This window comes from Macrobrachium nipponense, chromosome 6 (assembly GCF_015104395.2).
Source record: "Macrobrachium nipponense isolate FS-2020 chromosome 6, ASM1510439v2, whole genome shotgun sequence".
Taxonomy (NCBI): domain Eukaryota; kingdom Metazoa; phylum Arthropoda; class Malacostraca; order Decapoda; family Palaemonidae; genus Macrobrachium; species Macrobrachium nipponense.
In genome coordinates this window covers 101,238,323-101,262,413 of record NC_061108.1, presented here as the reverse complement: position 1 = coordinate 101,262,413, position 24,091 = coordinate 101,238,323, and the positions used below count along the sequence as shown (strand labels likewise).

Below are 24,091 nucleotides of genomic sequence, written 5' to 3'. Positions count from 1 at the left end.
TCTCTCTCTCTCTCTCTCTCTCTCTCTCTCTCTCTCCTGTACTTATAGATGAAGATTGGTATGGTCAGTCATTTTAGCCATAGCACACATATTAAAGATATCATTCATTAAAGAATTAAACAATCTGCGAATTTTATTTTATTTCTGCTGTAACAAACAGGTAGCATCGTAGGCCTTGTGAACGAAGAGCGTTTTTTATATCTCAGATGTTGTAAACCATTTTTTGTTGCTTCTTTGATATACTGACTTGTATTTTCTTTTGGTATCTTTTTACCCTTTACACCTCTCCTCGCCCTCTTATCCTTTTTTCCTCCTACCCATTCCTCCTCTCCCTGCACCTTTCCTCCTCCTCCTGACGGCTTTCCCTTGTGTCCTCTCTCCAGCTTTAAACAAGTGCAAATCGGACGTCCGCGACCAGTGGCAGTGTGCCAGCGGGGAATGCATCCCTCTCAACTGGCACTGCGACGATGAACCGGACTGTGGTGACGGTTCTGATGAGGTTAATTGTACCTGTAAGTCATCTGTTTCCTCCCCCCCCTCCCCCCCCCTCCCTCCTCATTCCTAACGTCTCGTCCATCCCCCGTCCCCTCTTAACACTCACGCCCTCCCTCCTCCCTTTCCTAACCTGTCCCTCCTCCTCCTTAAAGCTCCCTTGTTTGTTTGTGTTATCTTATAGATCTCATTAACGCCATTTCCCCTTTCGTGACCTGTTCGAGGGGAATTCAAGACGAGAGTGCCCTTCAGTAGAGTGGCGAATGATGCCGGTGTTGGCCTGAGCCGCCTCTCGTCACTTAACACCTGGCGGTGCCTGAATTCGACTGAGGTTGGCGATGTCAAAATCTACAAGAGACGCTGCGATCTGTTTTTAGATTTTGATAGTCTGCCATAACCCATATTTAACCGAGGTCGAAATAGTGCACCGGCATAGAGGGATAGACCTGAACTAACATGATTGTTTCATTAGCCCTTCTTTTCGACGCGAACGGTGTCCACAGCTATATGATGGCTCTCGAGTAGATGTCACATTTATTTCAGTTGCCTAGTTGTTCAGTCTTTTAATCCTGTGTGGATGCCTTTCAACTATTTTTTTTGAATTATTAATATTATTTAGTAGTTTCAACGAACCGCACAGTTGACTTTCTCTACTGGAAGGATGGATATGATCTGAAGTGAGAAGTGAAAATTGAAGCATCATAAAGTAGCATTTTTAGAGCATTTTGTTGAGGTAGATGAGTGAGATTTGGATGAAAGGAAAAAGCAGAAGCATTGCTAATTGGACACAAAGGAACTCCTCATCCTCGAAGCTCCAGTAGATTTCTCTTCAGTGCCAAGCCCTAAGCACGCTGTAGGTGGCACCCAACGCCCTCCAAAACTCAGCTGTTTAGAATCTTGAAAGTTAGGTCACTAGGATATGAAATAAGTTAACAAATCTATCTCGATGATGGGCCGTGCCAAAGTTAGAGGTATGAGTTATAGCAATGACAAAATGCTTATTTATTAGTATATCGATTCAGTAGACGAGTGAAGGTTCGTGTGTCCGTACTTGATTGTAGTATTTTGTGTAGACTGTAGGTTCTACGGGATGAGAACTTTCGTGATAGGAAATGAAACAGAGAGAGGGGAAAATACTCTCGACCAAAAAGAAGTATAAGCTTAGAAGGGTAATGAACACATAGACAGATTTGTACACCATTTGTTTTGAAAACATTGTCTTTTAGAAAACTTTGAATATTGTATAATGAAATAACAACAGACTCATGATACACAAATGTCTTTTGAAAGTATCGAGTAACTGGCCAGTATATTTTTTATTGGGTTAGGTATTTTAGCCGGTATTCCAGTAACTGACGTTCAGTTTAGCTTTGGGTTTTATAGATGTGATAAGTCTATATAGATAGTGCCAGGAGTTCTTTCCATTAGTTATTTCAATTGAAACTGGAGAAATCAAGACAATTTCCTTACGATTCATGCTAAGAGACACTGGCGTATATACCAACAGAACCTGTGACAAAAATGGAATTTTACAGGTGTGGAGTGCCCGAGGATAGAGGTTGATTGAACCATCCTTTTCCAGTCTTAAAGAACATTTCGCTGATAGATGTAACTTGAAAATAATTAGCGTTTGACCCGTAAAAAAAAAAAAGTTTTCACGGCAACGCCATTTGCAGTAAAATGTCCAGGAATTCTATGTACATTAGCTATACGAGAATCTTGAGATCGTGGTAATTACTTGTCGTACTATTTTGTCATAAAGAGTTTTTAGGAAGTCTTAGCTAGTAATAGTCATGCCTTTCTCTTGATACTAAGAATTGTTACCATTTATACTTTGTAGGCTGCATGCCATGGAACAGTTTGAGAACGTTCAACTTTTTTGTCAAGTGTTCGTTGGAATTTGCTCTCGAACACACTCCTACGGCTGCTGTAGCGACTGTCACAGATCGACGGTCTTAGTATGATCTAGGATTTAATTAGTTTTGCTGTAGATGACCGTGAAAGGCTTTCTTCTTAGTGCTCCATGTTTAACTCTTGAATTGTCTTTTGTTTTATAAACTTCATTAGATTTTCCCCGTAATCCTAACAGGAATGTTGTACCATAAATTATTCTTCTAATTCTTAAAAGGAATGATGTATTATGAAGTGTATCATTACTAATATAAACACTAATCTGTAAGCATATGTATGTAAATATGTATGGCTGAACTAATGGACTGAGTGTTTATGGGGATTTGATATCAAATGTATTGAAGAGTATACATTACTGCCGGTGTGTGTTGATGACACTGGGATGATGAAATGCAAAACTTGAGATGAGAGGTTTGGACCACAAATTGCTATATAGTTGTCCTCGTACTTGAATCATTCATTATCTGTTGCTAACTTCACATAATGTAAATATAACTCTCTTTGTGATATTTATTTCATCAAGGGATCAACCAAGGTAGGTATGTTGATGTGCTTATGGAATAAATTACTTTATTTGTCTTTACACTATATAGCCAATGATTCGATAAAGCCAAGATGATGACACTGAAAATAGTCACTATTAATTATGTATCTGAGTTACGATCATCTGTATCTAGTATTATTATTTTAACTTTCTTTGTAAATGAGATGTGTGTGATGAGACCGGTAGGAAAAAAAAAGATATATATATATATATATATAATATATATATATATATATATATATATCTATATATATATATATGTGTGTGTGTGTGTGTGTGTGTGTGTGTGTGTGTGTGTGTGTGTGTTTGTGTGTAAATAAAGGTATAAGCCACGAAGAAAAGATAAACAACGGAGTACCTACAAGACCTTTCGACTCAACGTCTTTTACTTAGCAGTTTGTCAGCTAAGTAAAGGATGTTCATTCGAAAGATCTTGTAGCTACTACGTTGTTTATCTTTCCTTCGTGGCTTATACCTTTATTTATGCATTTATCACGTTCCAAACTCTCGTGATTCAGTTATGCATATATGTATGTATGCATGTATGTATGTATGTACATCTACAACATGATACTTAAACAGTCGTTTTCATCCATACACACTTTCAGTCAGTGTTCTCACATTTCACGGAGCAAATTGTTTGATGGCAATACTTTTCTGTTGACAGATCACATAGAATGCAAAGCAGACGAATTCACGTGTCACAACCGGGGCAATAAATCGAACTGCATCCCTCTCAACTGGGTTTGTGATGGCTCCCCAGACTGCGACGACAGATCGGACGAGTTCTCGTGTAGTAAGTTTATGAGAGGCTGCAATAGTGCCCTGCCTCTTTGCCCTTGTTTGCAACTTACTTTGTGTGTGTGTTTTTTTTCCACGTAGGGACATATTTTAGGATTTTTTTTATTGTATGACTGCACATATTGAATATAATAATAATAATATTTCAGGAATATTTTTTATGTTGTGCGACTGCACATATTTTATTGAATAATAATAATAATAATAATAATAATAATAATAATAAAATAATAATAATAATACTTTAAGAATATTGTTTGTATCGTATAACTGCACATATTGAATAGTAAGAATAATATTTCAAGATTATCTATTATGCTGTATGATTGGGCACATTGAATAGTAATAAAGAGATAAAATTACTCAGTTATATACTCGTAATGATTAGTGACCCAGTGATTGTTTGTTATTTTCTTCCTTTTGAGGTTCCTTTTTGTGTCGTCGTCGCTGTTTCTGATTTTCCGTTGAACGGTAACTTGCTGTATGATATTCATGCCAGCTGTCTTTACTATCGTTTTGGTCTTGTTTTACTAAGGTTGTTGACTGGGTCTTCCAGATCTCCCTAAGCTGCAAGGTAGTAGTGTAATTACTACTACAACTACAACCACTGGAATGCTGTAGTGACAACAATGGAGGACAACACTTGTTTTGACCTGTATTTTTCTCTTGCGACTTGTTTCATTGCCACCATAGAAACTGGATAATATCAGATCACCGTTTTAAAAGAATGACCTAAGATATAAGTGTTTGAGCCTATTAGTAAGATTTAGGATCTCCACTGGTGATTAAATCTGCCACAGATTTTCCTGGTTCACAACTGATTTGTAGTGGTTCACAAACGCAGTTGTAAATCCCCAAATAATAGCCATAGGAAAAACTTAATACACTGGTTATGGAATGTAGGGCCCTCATCATTAGTCATACAAATAAAAAAGAAAACGTCTACTAGTTCTGGGGATATTTACTGTGTGATTTCATACTTGCCAAGTGTTAATGCAGGAGCCATACAGCCTGTTTTCCGTAAAGTTCAGCCTTAATATTTCAAATGTAGAGATCAGTAATTGCAACATGTAAGGATATAGAAGATTCACATCATCCGTGCATCTGATGTCTAGGCCAGTCCCTTGCGATGCTACTGATTGGCTGTTGATAAGCCAATCACTGGGCTGGAAACTCTCGAGAGAGAGTGAGTTCACTAAGGCAGGATGTATACTCCACCCCTCCTGAAGGATACATTTCCCTCAGGAGAGGTGGAACATACATCCTGCCTATGTGAACTCTTGAGAGAGACTGAGAGTTTCCAGCCCTGTGACTGGCTTATCAACAGCCAATCGGGAGCATCGTAAGGGATGGGCCTAGACATCAGATGCACGAATGATGTGAATCTACTATAGTAAGGTTTTTGTTATTATTAAATTTATAACTAGTAGAGTTTTCCTCTTTTCATTCACATCTTTACTTGAAAAATTTGCTGTAAGGAAAGCACTTGTGTCTGTGGGGCATCCCTGTTATCACTGAAAATGTGTACTCTCTCTCTCTCTCTCTCTCTCTCTCTCTCTCTTCCCCCGCATCTCTCTAAGTGCTGCTTCAACCTCGAACTCCTCTCGTCTCTCCTCATCCGCGCCATCCTTCATCCTCTCTACTCCCCCGGTCTTCTCCCTCCTACTCTCTCTCTCTCTCTCATCAAACCAGCCGACACCAAATAAAGTCGGGGCCGCCTTACCCCAATGCCTTCGACTTATCGGCATTCTCTTGTTGTCCAGCCGTAAGAGAAAATTATAAAAGCAGTCAATTGGGTCGTAAAACACCGTCCGAATTTTCATTGTCCTATAAAGAATTATACGGCCTCATAGCTGGATTTTGGCACGTCTCCTAATGCGAAGTCCAATCACAATCTTTTTTTAGCTGATTAAAGAGTTTCTTCTGTAGTCATCAAGCAGGGATGTCAGGTGCGGTGAAATAGTTGTTTCTTTATTGTGCATTGTAACCTTGTTAAATTATTGAAAGGTATTTGGTTTTCACTTCACAATTTTAAGCTTGAGTAGTTCATTGTGCAAACTAGATGCCAGTTCATTGCAGACTATGGCTAATCCTTTCTTCTGTTGATTTACTTGGTGAGAGATGAGAAATATGATTTTTTCGTCTTCAAAACAAATTCCAAGAAACTTGAAATATTTCTTCATTGAGCTGATTTTATATGTTTCTAATGACACTCCATTTGCATATCCCATTTCCAGTAAAATGTGGTGTAATGAGGTGAGCGTTTATTGCCTTCTTTTATCGTCTTCCCAGTTTGTCATTGATTAGACAACTCGACTGTGATGGAATTGTGTTCGAGTCTGATTCCGTAATGCCTTCAGTAATTGAGAGAGAGAGAGAGAGAGAGAGAGTGTGTGTGTGTGTGTGTGTGTGTGTGTGTGTGTGTGTGTGTGTGTGTGTGTGTGTGTGTGTTTCTCCCGGACTTGTCGAGGAAACTCGCAATGAAGACTGTTTGTAGGTGACTGTGTTGATTGAATACTTTGTGTGTATATTTATGTATGCATGTATGTATATACACCCCTTCGTAATGGTAGAAAGGTATATGGCTACAGTTCATTCTCTTACCGACTTCTTAATGTGTTCCATTTGTGAATATTATTTTCTCTTTCATGACCTTGCAAATTTTGTATTTTGGGGTCTGGAGCCAGGCTGCAACATGCCTCCTGACAGTCTTATTTACTGTTATTTCAGACGCTACCTGCACATCCGAACAATTTACGTGCTCTTCTGGAAAATGCATTTCCAAACGATGGCAGTGCGACGGAGATAACGATTGCGGCGAGGGCGATAATTCAGATGAAATTGGCTGCCCCAATAAAACCTGTTCGTCAAATGAGGTTAGTGTGACAGTATGCACAATCACACACTTTTGCTCATGAATGCAGTTGGCACATACTTAAGTCTGAAGCTGAACGTACAGAAGACACCTACACGTTTTTATATATGTATATTCTATTTACTCATGTAGTAGTTGATATCAGGTGTCAGTTGGGTATGAATAGTCGCTCGAGTTTATAGAGGACGAAGTTGAAAAAGATTATTTTCATCATTGAAATTTTTTAATCATACCGAGATTTTACACATTAAATGGTTACAAGGAATAGGTTATATAAGAGGATGGAGAACTTGCTTTATCTTGGATGCATCAATCCAGATTTTCACGTTGTAAGTCTACACACTAAACAATTCCATTGAATTTTGAATTTTACATGAACTCCAGAATATAAGCTATTTAGAGCGGACAAAAGTACAAGGAAAACAAAGCTGTCAACAACCTGAATCCATTTTGGCATAGCTAGTGAATTAATGTCACTAAGACAAGCTTTACAATATATGTCCGCACTATTTTTTTTTTCTCTTGAATAGTACCAGGTTTGTCTATAGAAATATATAGCTAATTCTGTAGTTAGTTTTACATTTTCTTACATCTACAATTGATTTATGCATAATGCACTGATTAATGAGTTTTTAAGTGCCCCTCATTACTATTCTATCATGATGAAGATTAATATGAAAAAAAAAATTATAAATGATGTGTCCAGTACGTATGTACTATTTTGTAAAATTTATTAATGAGACAACTTTGCACGATGGTATGTACGTCATCATTATCGTTACCTACAAAGCGTCGTAAGGCAAAGGGCTTCTATGAAAATCCACCTCTTATATCTTTCAAGTGTTGTGTCTTCCACAAATTTCCAGCTCTTATGGTGCCCACAGGAATCCAGGTGACACTACAATGCACTATTATCACAAGGTTTTGCGAAGTAGATGTCCAAGCCATTACCAACTCCCTTTCATTATAGTACATCTCATATATCCATATGAAACTTCCATAATTTCCCTTATGGCACCATTTGAACAGTAACTGTCCTTCCATCTGACTCCTAATAGACATCTTGAAGCTTTGCAGTATTATCAAATCAAAACAATCTTTTAGGTACAGTTTCATTACAACACCATTACGTATTCATGTCTACATCAGTATAAATCTTACACTAGATTTATGTATATAATATTATTTTTGTTTGTCATTTGTCTGTGTGATTTCTAGATCTCATTTGGCCTGCCCATTTTTTGTCTTTTGGTAGTCTTTCACTATGCTCCAACTCGGGAGGGATTCAGCCTCATTGATATTTCCCCAATCAATATTATTCCTTTATTTATGCGTGCTGTCCTCATTCTTTCTGTTTTTAGATTTATTTTAAGTTTATCTCTGTAGGTATATGATGCACTCTGTTTATCAAACTTTGCCAATCATGTATGGTTTTGCTCATTAAGACAGTATCATCTGCATACTTTTTCCATTACAGTACTTCACTCTAAATTTCTCCAAACCACTTTTTTCATTATAGAATTCACAAGAAGATTCATTATTACTTTTAATACCTTTTTTCGAGATTTTTAAGTTGAAAAGCCTATTGCCATTTCCTGAGATTATTACTTGTACGTATAATAAAGCATGTATCTTATGTTAACATAATATGTACTTATGTTGTTTTGACAGGATTTTTAGTTTACTGGTTATTGTTAACTGGGGTTATGTCCCAAAGTTTTTTTGAAAGACTAATACAACTTTTCAAAGATTTAAGCAATATTTGGTTTGAAACTGAATTAAATTTGAAGTTTTATGGTCTGTTGATTTTTTGTCCTTCAAAATCTCTCACTGAAATGTTTTAACTAGTCCTTTTTCCCAGTTTTTTTCAATTACTGAGTAGGATTTTTATGTTAGTCAAGATTAATCAGTAATTTCCTTCTCAGTGCTTTCGGACTATAATATTCATTAATCGTGTGAAGTCTTTTGCCTGCCATATTTGTAAACCTGTAACCCTACAGGTTCCCTGTGGTGATGATTCTTGCATAGAACACAGCCTTCTTTGTGATGGCAACCCTGACTGCAGCGATGGATCCGACGAGCATGTAAGAGTTTAGCCAAAGCTTAGCTAGATGAACCTAACCCCCATTTGTGTGTGTTTATCAACATGTTTTTTTTTCTCCCTTTGTTTTCTTGTTATGTAGATTCTGTGTGATGACGGGATGTGCATAAAAAGAGAATGGAGATGTGACGGTGAGGTGGATTGTATCAACGGAACTGATGAACATGTAAGGAACAGTTAGGAGTCTATAGGGTAAAAAAAGGATTTCTTTTTCAAAATAATCGACAGTTGCACCAACGATTACTACCCATCTCTTGTATTTTGATTTTTAGATGTGCCCCATTTCCCACAGCATGCTTTCAAGTACGGTCCCATTATCAGTCTGTTGTTCAGAACTATTTTGCAGTGTAGCTAGTCAAGTTTACTGTGTAATGCTGTCATGAATAGATGTAGATTCCAAAGCTTTTAGCCTATTGATCAATAAATCTTGACATTACACATGAATTTTGGTACCTTTAGTATATTATTGTATATATCATTGTTGAAAATATGCTGATAAACCTGCAGATTTTGTTTATAGAAATATAAGCATGATGGTTTAAGCACAGACCATGTGAGTTCAGTTTTGTAGGAAAATACATGCCACAAGTTTTGTAGGAAAAAACATGCCACAAGTTAAATGATATATTTGATTGTAACTTATTTTTTTTACTAAACAGTTACTCTTTTTTTACTAAACAGTTACTCTCAGTAAAGTGGATTCCTTTATGAAGCATTTTCAAATAAACGAGTCTTTTGCATGCATTGACTGGCTACACAAGCAAATTTCTACCACTGTAATTGCAGTGTATTTCCACCATAGCTTATTTATGTTATGTAAAATTGGTGCCATAGTTCCTGTAAATTTGATCTGATTCTTGTTTAGATTTGCTATCTTGTATGTTGTTACATAATGACATCACACTGTATTGATTACGTAGGTAATGCTCTTATTTACAGATCTTATTGTATGTAAAGTCTCAAGATAGATGTTTACTAAGGTATGGGTTGATAATGTAAACAACATTCTGATAAAAAGGTGTTGTAAGTCATTTGCAATTTAAACCTGTCAATATACCACTTACCAGTTATAACACTTAGCAGTAGTTTATACTATAGAGTATGAATTATTTGAACGGCGCCCCAAATTATTCTAGCTATAAATTTCTTTGCACTGTAGCTTTTGGATCCTGTAAATATTCTGAAGTGTAAAGTTTTGTAAAGTTATTTGTACTTTTAATCTTGTACTTCTAATTTGTAGATGAAGGCCAAGGCAATTATAAGCTTTCAGATAGATATCAGTTAGATGTCCTAAGTCAAAAGAGGCTCATCATGTAGAAATGAACTGTATGGTAGTGCCATGTTAGGTATCAATGGCTTTCAGGATAAGTTAAACACTTTAGAACCAATATTTGTCCCTCTTTATGGAAGGATAAGTACAGTTTTAGAGGCACAGTGGACCCCCGTATTCGCGTTCTCCGGATTCACGGACTCACACATTCGCGGATTTCTCTCGGGAACGTTTCCCTGCATTATTCATTGGAAATTCGCGGTATTTTTCTGAGAGATATACAGAAATTCCTGGTTTTTTTCTTTTTTTATCATCATCATCATCATCATCAAATTCATCATAAAGTTTTTCTTGAGTTTTAACTAACAAAATAGGCTGTTTTCAATGTTTTTATAGGGGTTCCAACTATTCACGGATTCTGACTATTCGTGGGGGGATCTGGTACGCATCCCCTGCGAATACGGGGGGAACCACTGTAATAGAGTACTACTGCCATTACCATAGTTCTGTAACATACCAGTAGTTAGGTCTTAGAATGGTCATGTTAGAACTACTGTACAGCCAACAAACAAAAACAAAAAAGCTACATTTATTTGGTAAGTGTCTTGTTTCTTTTGTTTGTTTGTTGTGCAGAGTAATTTTTGTGTGGATTGTATGGAGTTCCTTTCAACAACTGTAATTTATGCATAAATATAGTTGAAATGGTTCAGATTACACTTTGTTGAATTTACATCTGGTAAGTATACTCAAGGATAATTCATCATAAATGTCAAAATTGTATAGGATAAGAAGCCTTTCTTCTCTAGTAGTGACAGTATTCAGTATACTATATGTTCATGCAGGATAAGCTTCATTTTGTTGGTTTAGGAAGTACCACATTAGTTACCTATAGTTAGAGAAAAGGCCTTAATAAGAGGGAGCTCAAGAATGCCTTGTTTAGAAGGCAGAGCTTGGCTTTTTTTTCATCGTAGTTTGTAGAAACTAGCCCAGTAGGATGTCCTTGGACTTTTGTTTTTGTAAGTCATTAAGATTATACAAAAACAATAATTAAGATTACATACTTGAGTTATTCAGCCAGAATACTTTTTGAAATACCGATTTAGTTGTATGCTGTCTTTTATTTCTTTGTTTTGCTGCCCTTTTTGTAGTCAACTACTTATTGTTAACTGAAATGGAACTTAGTAAACTAAAAGTCAGTGTCTAAAATATAGTTAAGAAAGTGACAGGTATATTCAATATTTTAAGCATTAAAGGTAAGCTTAAGTTTAGCCTGTGGTGTGTGCTCTGTTAATACAGTAGCTAGTTATGCATGTCAGGCAGTGGCTGTCATATGTTGATGTTACTTGTTTTAATTTGGAACTACTTATGTACTATCATTTCATATGTTCTATGGGACAGTTAGAGCCAGAACAGTACGTACAGTGTCAGGATATTGAAAAGCTTTGTGATTGGTAATTCTTGTATGTTTCATAAGAAGATACTATTTAATTGTAATCATAACTTACTTCCTTGTAAACTGAATTTTTTAAATATTGAGTTGCATTGCATTTGGTTTTCACTTATTATTAGTAGGACTAAAAAGTTTGTTTTAATCATTGTCTTAAAAAAAGAAGATAGTTGCTGAATTTAATTGCCTAATTTTGTGTTATTAGCTAATGGTTGAATTTAAATTGATCTTCAGTTGAATATCATAAAAAAAATCAGGCCTTAACCTTATGGAAGCTTTTATCAAGAACCACAAAATTTTTTTGCTAGCATTGAATTTTGCAAATTTTAATGAAGGGATTATTTTTCTAAATCTGCACTTACTGGATTTCCTGATCTTTTAGTGTACGTACTAATTTTAAAATAAAATTTATTTATTTATGTAGTAACTAAATTTTGCAAAGTAATGAATTGTACATCTGATAAGAATGAAATTAGAGAAACACAAAAAGGATAAGGGTGATTTATGTGTAGTAAGTTGTGATTATTTATTACTTTTTTTGTAAAGAAGAGTGACATTCAACTTTACAGAATTGCCCTAACAATACTTGTCGAGCCGATGAGTATTCCTGCTCTGGAGGTTTTCAGTGTATTCGCCATGAATGGCTTTGTGATGGTGACATGGATTGTCCTGATGGCGATGATGAAAATGAAGAGCATTGTCCACATCCATGTGCTAAGGATGAGTTTATGTGTGGTGATCAGTCTTGCATCCCAAGCAAGATGAAATGTGATGGCTTCCCAGAATGTATAGATGGATCTGATGAGAAAGATTGTGGTAAGATTCCTCAAATTTATTGTAGCATACCATTATTATTAATTACTAGAATATTAACTGAGTTACTGTATCTTGTTTCAAGTACACTAGTAAAAATTTAAGTTGTCATCACATGTACAGTATAAGTATGATTAGGAAACTATTTGGTAACTAAAAAATAAAATTCTACCAGAAATCCTTTTGCCAGCTAAGTGTTTTTTTATTGATGGATTATGTTATGTTGGTCTGATAACATTTTTGTAATGCTATCATGTTATTTTTCCAATACGGTAACTTTGTATCGATGTGTCCTACCAGGAAAATGAGAATTATTTTACTTGGATTCTACAACCAGTTTTACCAGAAATGTTTTTTTAATAACTTGATAGGTCATTTTTAATAATGTTTAGTTTACAGTTTGTTCCAGTATAGTTGTGACTCGCTGCAAGATTCGTTATATTTTCTTATCTTAGCTCGTATCTTTTAGATATGCCACCACCATTGTTAGTTTGAAATGTTTCATTATAATTCATTATTTTCTTGAAGTAGGTATTATAACCTTTGTGGGTTATTAGATCACTAAAAGCTGGAAGGGAAGTGAATTCTCAGAAATAACTTAAAAACTGAATTGACATAGTGTTGAGACTCAAATTTAACATTTTGAAACTTAATTTCTCCTTCCTATGAAAAGAAATGGCCACCAAACTAATACTTTTTTTCTGTTGTAGATCCAGTTTGTAAGGAAGAGACCGAGTTCAACTGTGGTGACCATTGTATTCCTATGGAATTGGTTTGCAATGGAAACGATGATTGCGGCAATGCAAAAGACGAACCAACTGACGGTAGCTGTGGAAAAGATGAGTGCTTGGAAGATAATGGTGGATGTGCTCAAATTTGCATGGATGCGCGTGCAGGCCATTTCTGTAAATGCAAAAAGGGCTATATGCTTGTCAATGGCACACAGTGTGAAGGTAATAATTATACGTACTGTAGAATGTGTCAAGATAATATACGCTATTGATTGTATGTTTATCAAGCTTAAAATGTTGTATCTTTAATATGTATATTGGTTGTTATTGTATGTTTTAACAAGATATTCCACCTTACAGATAGATTTGAATTAAGTTCTTTTCGCTCTCTTTCATCTCATCCAATTACTGCCTGAACTCCCATTTGATCCAGGTCTTCATCTAGGCATGTGTACCTTAAAAACCCAACCCTTAGTCAGTCACTCAATAACACCATCATCATTGTATTTTAGCATCTCCTTTCAAATCCCATCATCTCTTGTATCCCATGTTATTTGTACACCATGTGAATACATGAAGTTGAAAACCTGTTATACCGTATGTATTTGGTTCAGCTCTCTTACACTGGCACAACCTTTCAAATTTGATTGGGCAGTACTATATCATTGGATCTTAATACTAAGGGATTCAGAGCCAATAAAACACTGTTTTTTGGCAACACCATTTTATCAAAGCATTGGATAAAGGTGAAAGTTGGCAAGTGTATATTTTATAACCCAACCTAAGTTTTGCAAATATTATTTAGCGCCTACGTTCGATACTTTAGTTTTGATATTTTTAGAGTAGAATTAAGTCACTGATGCCAGAAACAAGAAAAATCACAGAAAAGGATCCAAAAACCATTTGTGACTCGGACATAATATGATGTTATGAGGCTCCACCCATCCACCAGGTAGGCAGTAAGTCACTAACACAGCCTAAGCTTCAATAAATCCAATAATGGCTAATAGGATATGCAATTGTCCCCATGGTTGCAAGACTGCATTGTGCTACGGCTTGCACTTTGTAACAAGCAAGAAGATCCGTGACAAGATTTACTATATAAAGCATGAATAGGTAATTATTTCTACAGTGGGTAACAGTTGCTTGGCAATGCGCATCTCTTGCTGCAACAAATAGAAGGCTATAGTGTCAAAACCGCAGGTAAAACAAAACAGATTGTCTTGTTGTATTCCCACCCTGAATAGATGTAGATCTAACAAATGAGCTATAAACTGATTCATTATGTGGATGAATTACATACATTGAATTATTTGTAAGGTAGAAACATTGCGAATGTCAAGAAAATGGAAGAATTCCAAGCTAACAACTTAGTCCCAACCAAGGCTAAGAGAAAGAGAAGATCTGCTACTTCCCCCTCCAAATCCCCCATGTAGGCAGAGCTTTGTCTACCTTCTTATTGCGTCAGCAGGTGAATTGCCGTGATGAGCAGGCACTTTTAAGCTACATCTTCGCCTACATAGATACTCCAGATGGAAGGCAACTCCACCCAGCGGGGCAGACCTTGTCTCTTTTAGTCTCTCTTGGCCTTGGTCCCAACAATAATAAAATTATGAGAGTGATAATGCAATCAAGGGGATGATGGAAAATCCTCCTCACCATCATTAATATCACTGAAGCTTTGGATTGGTACTAATATCAGTTAGTGAATATGTCATTGGCAAGTGGGGTGAGCCACAGTGAAGAAACATTATCCCCATATGTAACCTTTATGGCTCTGGCATAGGAAACTCGCTTTTACTCTGATAACTACTAGGACTATTGAACTTAGGTATGTACTAAATAATACAACTTGCAAAAGTTAGGTTGGGTTATAAAATTGTATGCACATGCCAACTTTCACCTGTATCCGATGCTTTGATAAAAAGATGTTGCAGAGAAACTGTTTCGTCGGCTCTGAATCCCTTAGTAGAAGCATTCAGGATACTGTACTAAATTTGACGTTTTGCTTAAGTTGAACTCCTTTATGTGGGTCATCTTTTTTTTACTAACTACACCTCTCCCTCTCATATCTGCTTAAACCATCTCAATCTTTGAGGTACTGGTTTATTTTCATGTCTCTGGAAATCATGTGTTGGTAACTTCTGAATTTGGGATGCGATCTTCCATTACATTCCAAAAAATAATCTTAGCCATTTTTTCCACATCATTCAAAATCTTTTGTTTTCTGTGCAAGTTTCCATGTCTGCTGTATAGAATAGTAACAATATACATACACCATACATAATGTTGTAGAAAGTAATAAGCCTGCCCCTCAAAGGAGTTAATATTGTTTGTTAAAATGGAAGAAGGAAGAGAATTTCGATGTTCTGCATGAGAAAGATGCAGTCATTGAACCTGAAAATCTGAGGTTTTCTGTATTCTGCTGAGGAATGTGAGAAGTGGTGGTCTTCGAATGGGTTGAGGCTGCGTGAAAGTTGAGGAAGACCTCATATCTTTCAGGTCAGTGTAATAATGGCCATAATTGTTCTTACAGTAAACAGTTATAAAGAACACCTTTCAGCAGATAACATGAGTCAAGAGGAGAGGTAAAGGCCAGTCACTGATGTGACAGGATATCTTTCATTCTCTGCTGGTGAGAAGGGAACAAAGAATAAACACCACAACTGAATTAAATTCCTAGTGAAGAGATAATGGCCAATTTAAAGTTTAACACCAGGATGAAGTAAAGAAACTCATATTTTAGAACTTATTTAGCAGCTTGAATGATGTAATGTTTTAAATACAAGTTAGAGGTAATCTGAATACAAAAACTTAGTAAGCAGTAGGAGTTGTATTCTTTCTCAGTAAGCAGATTACAAGAATGAACTTGAAAAAAAAACATAAGCAGTGACAGGCAAAGAGAGAATTTTGAAATTACCTACGACAAACAACAAATCATGGTTTGGAGGTAAAGGGAGATGAAGTGTTAAGGGATTTTGACGTAGGAAAAATCTATTTCTTGGCGAAGGACCCGTGTCGCTCTGTGAAATAGGTTCCTTTAGCACTATTTCTAAGGTAAAATATTGTTATAATACCAGAGAACAGCTAAATTGGAAATGCCAGATTATTCTGGCTCGCTCACCTTTATTATAAGGTGTCGGTATGGTTTCTGGGGCAAGTGAAACCACTACCACAGGTCCTTTTCCATTTAGCCTCTCCCTACATCAAAAAACCTCAAAAAGAGAGGAGCCGACCTAAGGCTCACTACCTGCTACCGTGTAGCTAGCACCTCTTGACGCCATTCCTTTGATAGCACTGCTACGCTGCTACGCTGCACACGCGTTTTATTTTGCTGTGTTGTGTTTCTCGCTCTTTTGGAACTTTATCTCACCATGGATCGTCAATCTGCTTCTGCATCCAAGTTAAGTACTGCTATTATAGTTGACACTATTTAGGGGCTGCCCTTGGCATATTTAACCGAATTATTTAGGTTTTTATGAGTCGACGACCCACGCGGCGCCGGCCCGGGGCCACCATAGCGGCATGCTCCTTTGTCTCTCCTCGTTTCGTGTCTCACGTGGTCTCCCATACCGAGAGAGCTCAAATTATTATAGCAGTATTGTTATGTCATTAATTGTTGTATTATTATTGGTGATGCATTATTGATGATTTTGTCTCTACACGGGGGATTTTACCGAGCACGTGTTCCCATTTCGTAGCCTTTCGGAACCCTACCGATCCAGTTTTCATGCATGCATGTTCCTTTTGGTTAGGTTACCTTGTTAGGCTCTGTGAGAATTATGCTAGTCCTACTTTTAGTCATAGCCTACCCTGGCTGCCTGTCCCTCGTTTATTCGTCACGACACTAGGCCAGCTGCTCTGAGTTTTCAGGTCTTGACCACCCATCCCGGTTGGTCCTACCTAGTCCCTCCAGGACGTTCCTCTTTCTCTTCACCTCATTTTATTTCCTTTCCCCCCGTGTATATTGTAGATTTTATTTTATTTTATCTCTATCTGTGAGTCGGCTTCGGTTGGCCTATAAGCCTCCTTTCGCCTGGCCTTCTTCACCTCGTGGGTGTCCACACCCAACCTTGAGAAGTCCAGATGATCACGTAGTAGCCACCAAGCTACCGCACCTCTCCCTCCCCCCCCACCATCTCCCACCCAGATGGGGTGATATCTCGCTCACGTTGTCGCTGACAGCCGATCCGAGTTCCCCCTTGGGGATGGAGGGAGGCCCCCACGGGGACCCATGGTGTGCGGGTGGCGCTACCCAGCCGTTCTCATCCAAGAGTAGGGGAGGAGCTCGGCTCCACCCAGCCTCGGCCAGCCACCAGGCTCGGGTGAGCTCGGCTCCCCGGGCCATACCCTTGCCCTCAGTCATTCCCTCCCACCCGCTCTGGTGGAAACAGGATTCCGGCATAGCCGGACTCCTTGAGGGTGATGACTATTTGGAGGCTCCGGCCTCCGGCGGGCTTACATTATTTTATTTATCACCTTATATTTTTCTGTGTATTTGTCTTAGTTTTACTTTCGAAGCCAACGTGCTTCTCCAGAAGCTACCCCTCCCTTTTAGTTTAAGTGTTATGGCGGAGTTACCAAGCTCCTCCGCCTCACCCGATCTCTCCCATCTCGACACCCGGTACCTGCTTGGATTACTCCTTCTCCGGTGTATGGCAATAGTAGCTACCCCACTTCAGTAGTTTTCTGTTCTCCAGTTTCACCAGAAACTCTGTTAACTACTTGCTACTAGCTCTACCGGATTCTCCAGCATGGTGCATGGCAAAAAAAGGCCGAGACGGGGATAATTCTACAACACCGGAACACTCCGGTGATATGGCATATCAACCACAGACATTGTCCGAATGGTTAACAATTGTTAGGAAAAATATGAATAGTGGAGGACGAAGAGTAGGGAAAGAAGGTTGAGAGAAAACGACAAGAACATTATACTGTAAATAGAGAAGGAAGTATATTTACTCACAACATAGTTAAAAAAGAAATAAGAAATTAATTGATGAAGATAAATAAAACCTAAGAAGAAACTTTCAACATTGTGCCAGGATCTTTCAAATGCTTTGAGAAGCCAAGAGTGACGGCAGATGATTATCCAAAGTTCTACAATATGACATTGGTGAAATAGTAAAGATACCTAGTGCAGGTTACTTGTTAGGAGATCTACTTGTCATCTGTAAGAACTGAGTTGAACTAAAGGTGTAAAGGGAAGTGTTACTTAAATGATATAGAATACTATGTATTGCCATAGTAAAAGCTGCATTGAAAAAAAGTTACCAGCCTGAGATGGACTTAACAGTGCATGTTTAGAAAGGGTTTCCCCATCAGACAAAACACATTAAAACATAGAAATGTATATGAGATGAGCAGAGTAGAAGTATTTGGAATTTAGAGTTGAGGAAAAAAGGCTTAGTTAAGAATTTAGTGGAAACAAAGTAGTATTTTCTCAAAACAAATTTTTGTGGTAATGTTTGATACTATTTTAGTCCTATGAAATTACCATCAGGATAAGTTGTATTTTTAATCCCTCTAAAGTATAAAATAGATTTGCACCAAGATTTTTATTATTTATGAAATTTTTAGAATTATTTTATATTGTAGCTAGGATTTTAATTGTACACATGTTGAATAAAGTTTTTCTCTCTCTCATGTTTTTATGGTTTTGGTCTTTGTGTACAAGAAGATGTCTTTTGTAATCAAAAGCGTTAATAAAACATTGGTATGTTTTAGAGACTTTTCTATATTTGTGTGGCCAAATTACAGCCCTACAAGTAGTCTCATACTCAAGTGACTGATCTGATCACTCACAGACATTAATTATAATATAATTTCAGCCTTAGTTTTAGAGAAAAATACATTATGATTAGCTTAAACACTGATGTAACCACACCATTCCATTGCCAGTACATAAATGTTGCTGTGAGCACTGTATAACTATGATAGTCATATGTTCTTGATTATGTATTTAGCAGATTAGGTTCTTTGTAAGTGCTAATTCTCTTATTTATGTATTTGATTGCCAGTAATGACAAATTGACAAAATTGTAAGGCATACTGCAACTGATATAATCATATCCATTTGCTTGAACAGCGTACATAGGTGTATAAGTACTATTGTGATTTCTCTTGTAAGAATGATGATGATTTTTTTCAGATATCGATGAGTGTTTGGAACCAGGCATATGTTCACAACTATGCTGGAACCTTAAAGGCAGCTATAAGTGTGAATGTGTAGCTGGGTACTCCAGAGACCCTCATAATCCTCGCCATTGTAAACCAATGGAAGGACATGCTTCTCTTCTCTTTGCTCATTTTACTGACATAAGGAAAATCTCTCTTGATCACCAAGAGGTAAGTATTTGGTGTGTTTCATTGGTCTTTGTAAAAAACTGGAAATATGTTCACAAATATTGTCTTGATTGCTGTATTTAATTCTCTCTCTCTCTCTCTCTCTCTCTCTCTCTCTCTCTCTCTCTCTCTCTCTCTCTCTCTCTCTCTCTCTCTCTCTCTCTTGTAAAATTCTCAATGTATGTATATGTACCTTTTCAGATCACAGCTATTGTCAATGAAACATTTGGCTCAACAGCACTTGACTTTGTCTTTAAAACTGGTATGATCTTCTGGACTGATGTTCGTGACAAATGCATATACAAGTAAGTCTCCTTGGCTTTGTTCATCAGGTAACTGAAGTTTGGGAAGAATACTTCCTAAATTAGTACTTCTTGTACTTTTAATTTCGTAAATTTACTTCCTGTACATTTATTTCCCTACATTTACTTTTTTCAATTTTTTTTTACTGTTGTGTGTGTGGCATGGATTTTTTCTATTTCAGTAGTTAATTGTTTGTCGTTTATTTTTTAAAAAATTGGATATTTGATTAATTGGGAAGAAAAATCATGTTCAGCAGCCAGATATTGCAGAATACTGTTTTATTTTGTATAATTGTTAAGCACATTATTCCTCAAAAAATAGGAATCTTTATCATCATCTCTCACAGAATACAGATCAAGCAATATATAAATATATCTTCATTTTTCATGAGTACCCAAACAAAATTGCTTGACCTGAATGCCATCCATTTTTGTGTACTATGGTATGGGTTACTCCTCAAATATATATATTTTGAAAGTTGATGCAAATTCCATTGGGCACCTTGTTACTTTTAAGAAAAAGTAGTTTTAAGTAAACTTCAAGTATTTCAGAAGTGTTATGTAACTCCATGAAACTCAAGATGAATTATTTATTCTTCAATTTCTTCACTGCAGAGCTCCTATTGATGAAGGCAGTAAGAAGGAAGTTGTCATTGACAATGATGTGACAACTGTTGACGGTTTAGCAGTTGATTGGTTGTACAATCATATATACTGGACAAATACTGACAAAGACTCCATAGAGGTTTGTAAATTTTATTTTTTAGTAGGATGACTAATATATGTGCAGAAAAGTATGTGGAAGGGTTTTGACATTTGTATAATTCATGTAGAAGTTAAACTTGTAATGTCAAGCAGAGAATAAGGTTAAAACAATAAACTATGTAGGTTCTTCAGACTGTCTGAATATTAATAGTCATGATGTTTTGTGCTTTGCAGGTTGCTGATTTTAATGGAGAAATGAGGAAGACACTTATTCGGGACAGATTAGATGAGCCCAGAGCTATTGCAGTGTACCCTTCTGAAGGATGGATGTTCTGGACTGACTGGGGTCAGGATGCTAAAATTGAGAGAGGAGGCATGAACGGAAAAGCCAGACGGGTGAGAAATTTTCAAATTTATCAATGCAGTACTACTTTTCTTGCTCCATTCATAAATGAACCTTCTTTAGATTTTTAACCATACAGCCACATCTCAATTAACGCGTTTTCGATTTAACTTCAGCTAGAATATATATAAAAATGTTTTAAAAATTTGAAAATTTCGATTTAATGTGAATTGGCGCCTGAGCGCTTTTTTCAAATCACCGCGCATCAGCACAGCAGACGACGGCTGTTGACATAAACAAAGATATAGCACAGTATGTAGTAATAAAGGGAAAACTTTATTAATAAAGTAAAAGATTTTTATTGATTGATAAAGCAAAAAAAAAATCGACACTAAACAAGAATCGGCTTTGTTCCAACATTGGCATAATTCAGCCATGTCATGCTGCTGATGGCTACGTATATTACAACGTAATGAATAATATGCATTTTCTCCATGAATCTTTTAGAAAATTATACATTACTTCACTGTATCCAATAATATTGTACGTAGTATTCTCATATTATTGCATTGTAAAATAATAACATAGCGGTCAGTGTTTTGGTCTGGAAATCAGCTGATGGCAAATTTGAGTTTATTTCGCCGTATTTAACTCAGTTCTGTGCAAATTTTCTTGCTTTTAATTAGCATAAACAAATATCTAGATACTTTAATTATATGAGACAAGGTCATTTTTCATTATACAGTGAATTTTTAATTCAAAATATGGCTTGAATAAGTCTCGTTGTGAACCAAATTATTTTTTTTGTTAACAGATTGCATTGGGAGCACGTTTATTGCATAAAAAAAGATGTAATTCCATTCGCAATTTTCACTTGATTTCATCATAATATGAGCTTTATATTATTTACCTTTTATGTATTTGAATGAAAACTATAGTAAAATTTGTTGTTTAAAGCTCAGTAATTATGATCAAAGTGATTTTCTCTCGATTTTATCTGCAGTTATGTTTGATGGCGTAACTTTTCTGGAGTTTTATCCTTATTTCCAATGCACGATAACAGTCATTAACAGCTTGAACAGTTTTCTCAGCTTCAGCTACAACTTGGTTTAAATTTAACAGCATATTTCCTTGCTGATCTTAGATCTATAGCAAATAAAGTTATTACATAAAAATATATCGGTCCTGTTCTACATTGTTGTTTATAACATAATTATGGTAATTGTTTACTATCGTATAATGGTTGAAATACGTCAAACAGATGTTGCTGTTATCCAATTTGGTTGTACTTAGCAAAAAAGCAGAGTTCCCCAAGTCCAGGAACGTAACCCCTTATTCCTGTTATTTCATACTGGAAAAATATGTTTAAAATAACACGAGGTCTCCAGGAATGTAACTCTCACCTTAATTGAGAGGTGACTGTACTGGATCCTTGAGCATGTAGGCTTTTAGAGGAAGTTTAGATGCAGGTAAATTAACCAAGTCTGCAATAGTTTGACTAGACTAAGCATAAAAATGCTTATAAATTATTGTGACCTTGTTGGAGACCATTATGAAAAAGGCTTGGATTTGTGTAGCGATAAAACAAATAACAAACAAGAGCAGCTTTAACCCACAGTAAGATAATGATAGTTGTTTTTACAAAAAGAAGAAATGTAGTAGTACTATCATGTCTGAAAATTGGATACACAAAATCTGGATGTGGTATTATTAAGCACGTATTGAGAATTGCGTATACCTGTTGAATGCAGATGAACACAATTATCACCAATGTGACCCATTTCCTTTCTTTAGTTAATGCAGTTAACTTGGACAATAAAACATAACATGTAATTGCCCAAATTCAAGTCAACAGTGGACAAATACTGCTTTGGATACATGTTTTTAAAGAAATTTTTGTGGAATTTTTATTTTTGGACTATCACTATACAAAGTTCTTGTCAAGCTGTAGTTTGTTTGATATATTTTTATTCCTTTAAGAATAAACCCTCCAGGCAAGAGTTTTAGCTTGACAGTTTAGTTAGAATATATTTTATGCATAGCTTACTACCTTTCTGTCAAAATTCTACTTTTTACAGTATGCTTTTAACCTATTCCTATAGTTTTTATATCTTATTTCCTATGTATACTGTTCATAGATGTTGCTCATCATAGAGATATCTATGTAAGGTGTGCCTTTCACAGGACACTGGATATGGTATAAAAGGTTCTTTTTTTAGAGCCTCTGTCCTCAGGCACATTGCTGATCTTTTAAACATGTTTTGGTGCCTTTTCTTATAGCTGTATTTTCCACTTTTAACTCTTTAGTCACTTTCTTTGGTCTATTTTCACCTAGCTATACTTTCTGAGTTTTAATTTTTAATCATTCTGGTTTCTTTTCACTGAGCTATACTTTCTGCTTTTAACTTTTAATCACTCTGTCACTTTTCAATTATGTATACTGTACTCACTGCTTCCACTTTAACTTTTACTCACTCTGTGTGGCTTTTCACACAGCTATACTTTCTTTTTGAACTTTCAATCGATCACTTTGTTCTTTCTTACCTACCTAGTATTTCTGTTTTTAACTTTTACACTTGTGATCTCTGTTTACCTAGCCTTACTCTCTTCTTTCAACTTCTACTCCTGCTTCCTTACATACTATGATTTTTGCTGTGAACTTTTAGTCACTGTCTTCGTCTCTTTTCACCTACCTTCACTTTATACTTTTAACTGTGAATCACTCTCTTTGGTCTTTTTTTTCACCTACTTATATTTTCTGCTTTTAAAATTGAATCATTCCTTTTCCTCATTTCCATCAAGATCTACTTCCTGTTTGTAACTTTTAATAATTCTTTGGTCATTTTCCTTTTTTTCATCAAGCTGTATTTTCTGCTTTTAACATTTAATCAATTTTTTGTCTATTTTACACCTAGCCATACATTCTGCTTTGAAATCACCCTCTGTGGTGTCGTGTCACATAGCTATATATATATATATATATATATGATATTATATATATATGATATATGTATATATATATATATATATATATATATTATATATAGATATATATATATATCTATATATATATATATATTATATATTTATATATATATATATATATATATATATATATATATATATATATATATATATATATAATATATATATATTATATATATATTTATTATATATAGATCTATATATATATATATATATATAATATATATATATATTGATTATATATATTATATATATATATATATATATATAATATATATTTGTTATATATATATATATATATATATAATATAATATATATTATATATATATATAATATAACATATATATATATATATATATATTAGTATCTAATTATATATATATAATACGTTATATATTATATTTATATAATATATATATAATATA

The 24,091-nt window shown here is 35.6% G+C and overlaps 1 protein-coding gene across 4 annotated transcripts in view; it reads left to right on the top strand.

The window, feature by feature from the left end:
* The window catches only part of LOC135216748 (low-density lipoprotein receptor 1-like), a 666,768-nt gene that overhangs the window by 556,818 nt on the left and 85,859 nt on the right, over positions 1-24,091 (top strand). For 2 of the 4 annotated variants that reach the window (XM_064252224.1, XM_064252222.1), the window contains exons 3-12: positions 384-512; positions 3,615-3,743; positions 6,479-6,624; positions 8,807-8,890; positions 12,011-12,257; positions 12,965-13,207; positions 19,137-19,333; positions 19,532-19,635; positions 20,248-20,377; positions 20,572-20,733. In XM_064252224.1, coding sequence (XP_064108294.1) covers positions 384-512; positions 3,615-3,743; positions 6,479-6,624; positions 8,807-8,890; positions 12,011-12,257; positions 12,965-13,207; positions 19,137-19,333; positions 19,532-19,635; positions 20,248-20,377; positions 20,572-20,733 — 1,571 coding nt within the window. Of the gene's footprint in view, positions 1-383; positions 513-3,614; positions 3,744-6,478; positions 6,625-8,623; positions 8,708-8,806; positions 8,891-12,010; positions 12,258-12,964; positions 13,208-19,136; positions 19,334-19,531; positions 19,636-20,247; positions 20,378-20,571; positions 20,734-24,091 lie in introns of all 4 variants that reach the window. The other 2 variants (XM_064252223.1, XM_064252226.1) reach the window with 2 other exon arrangements.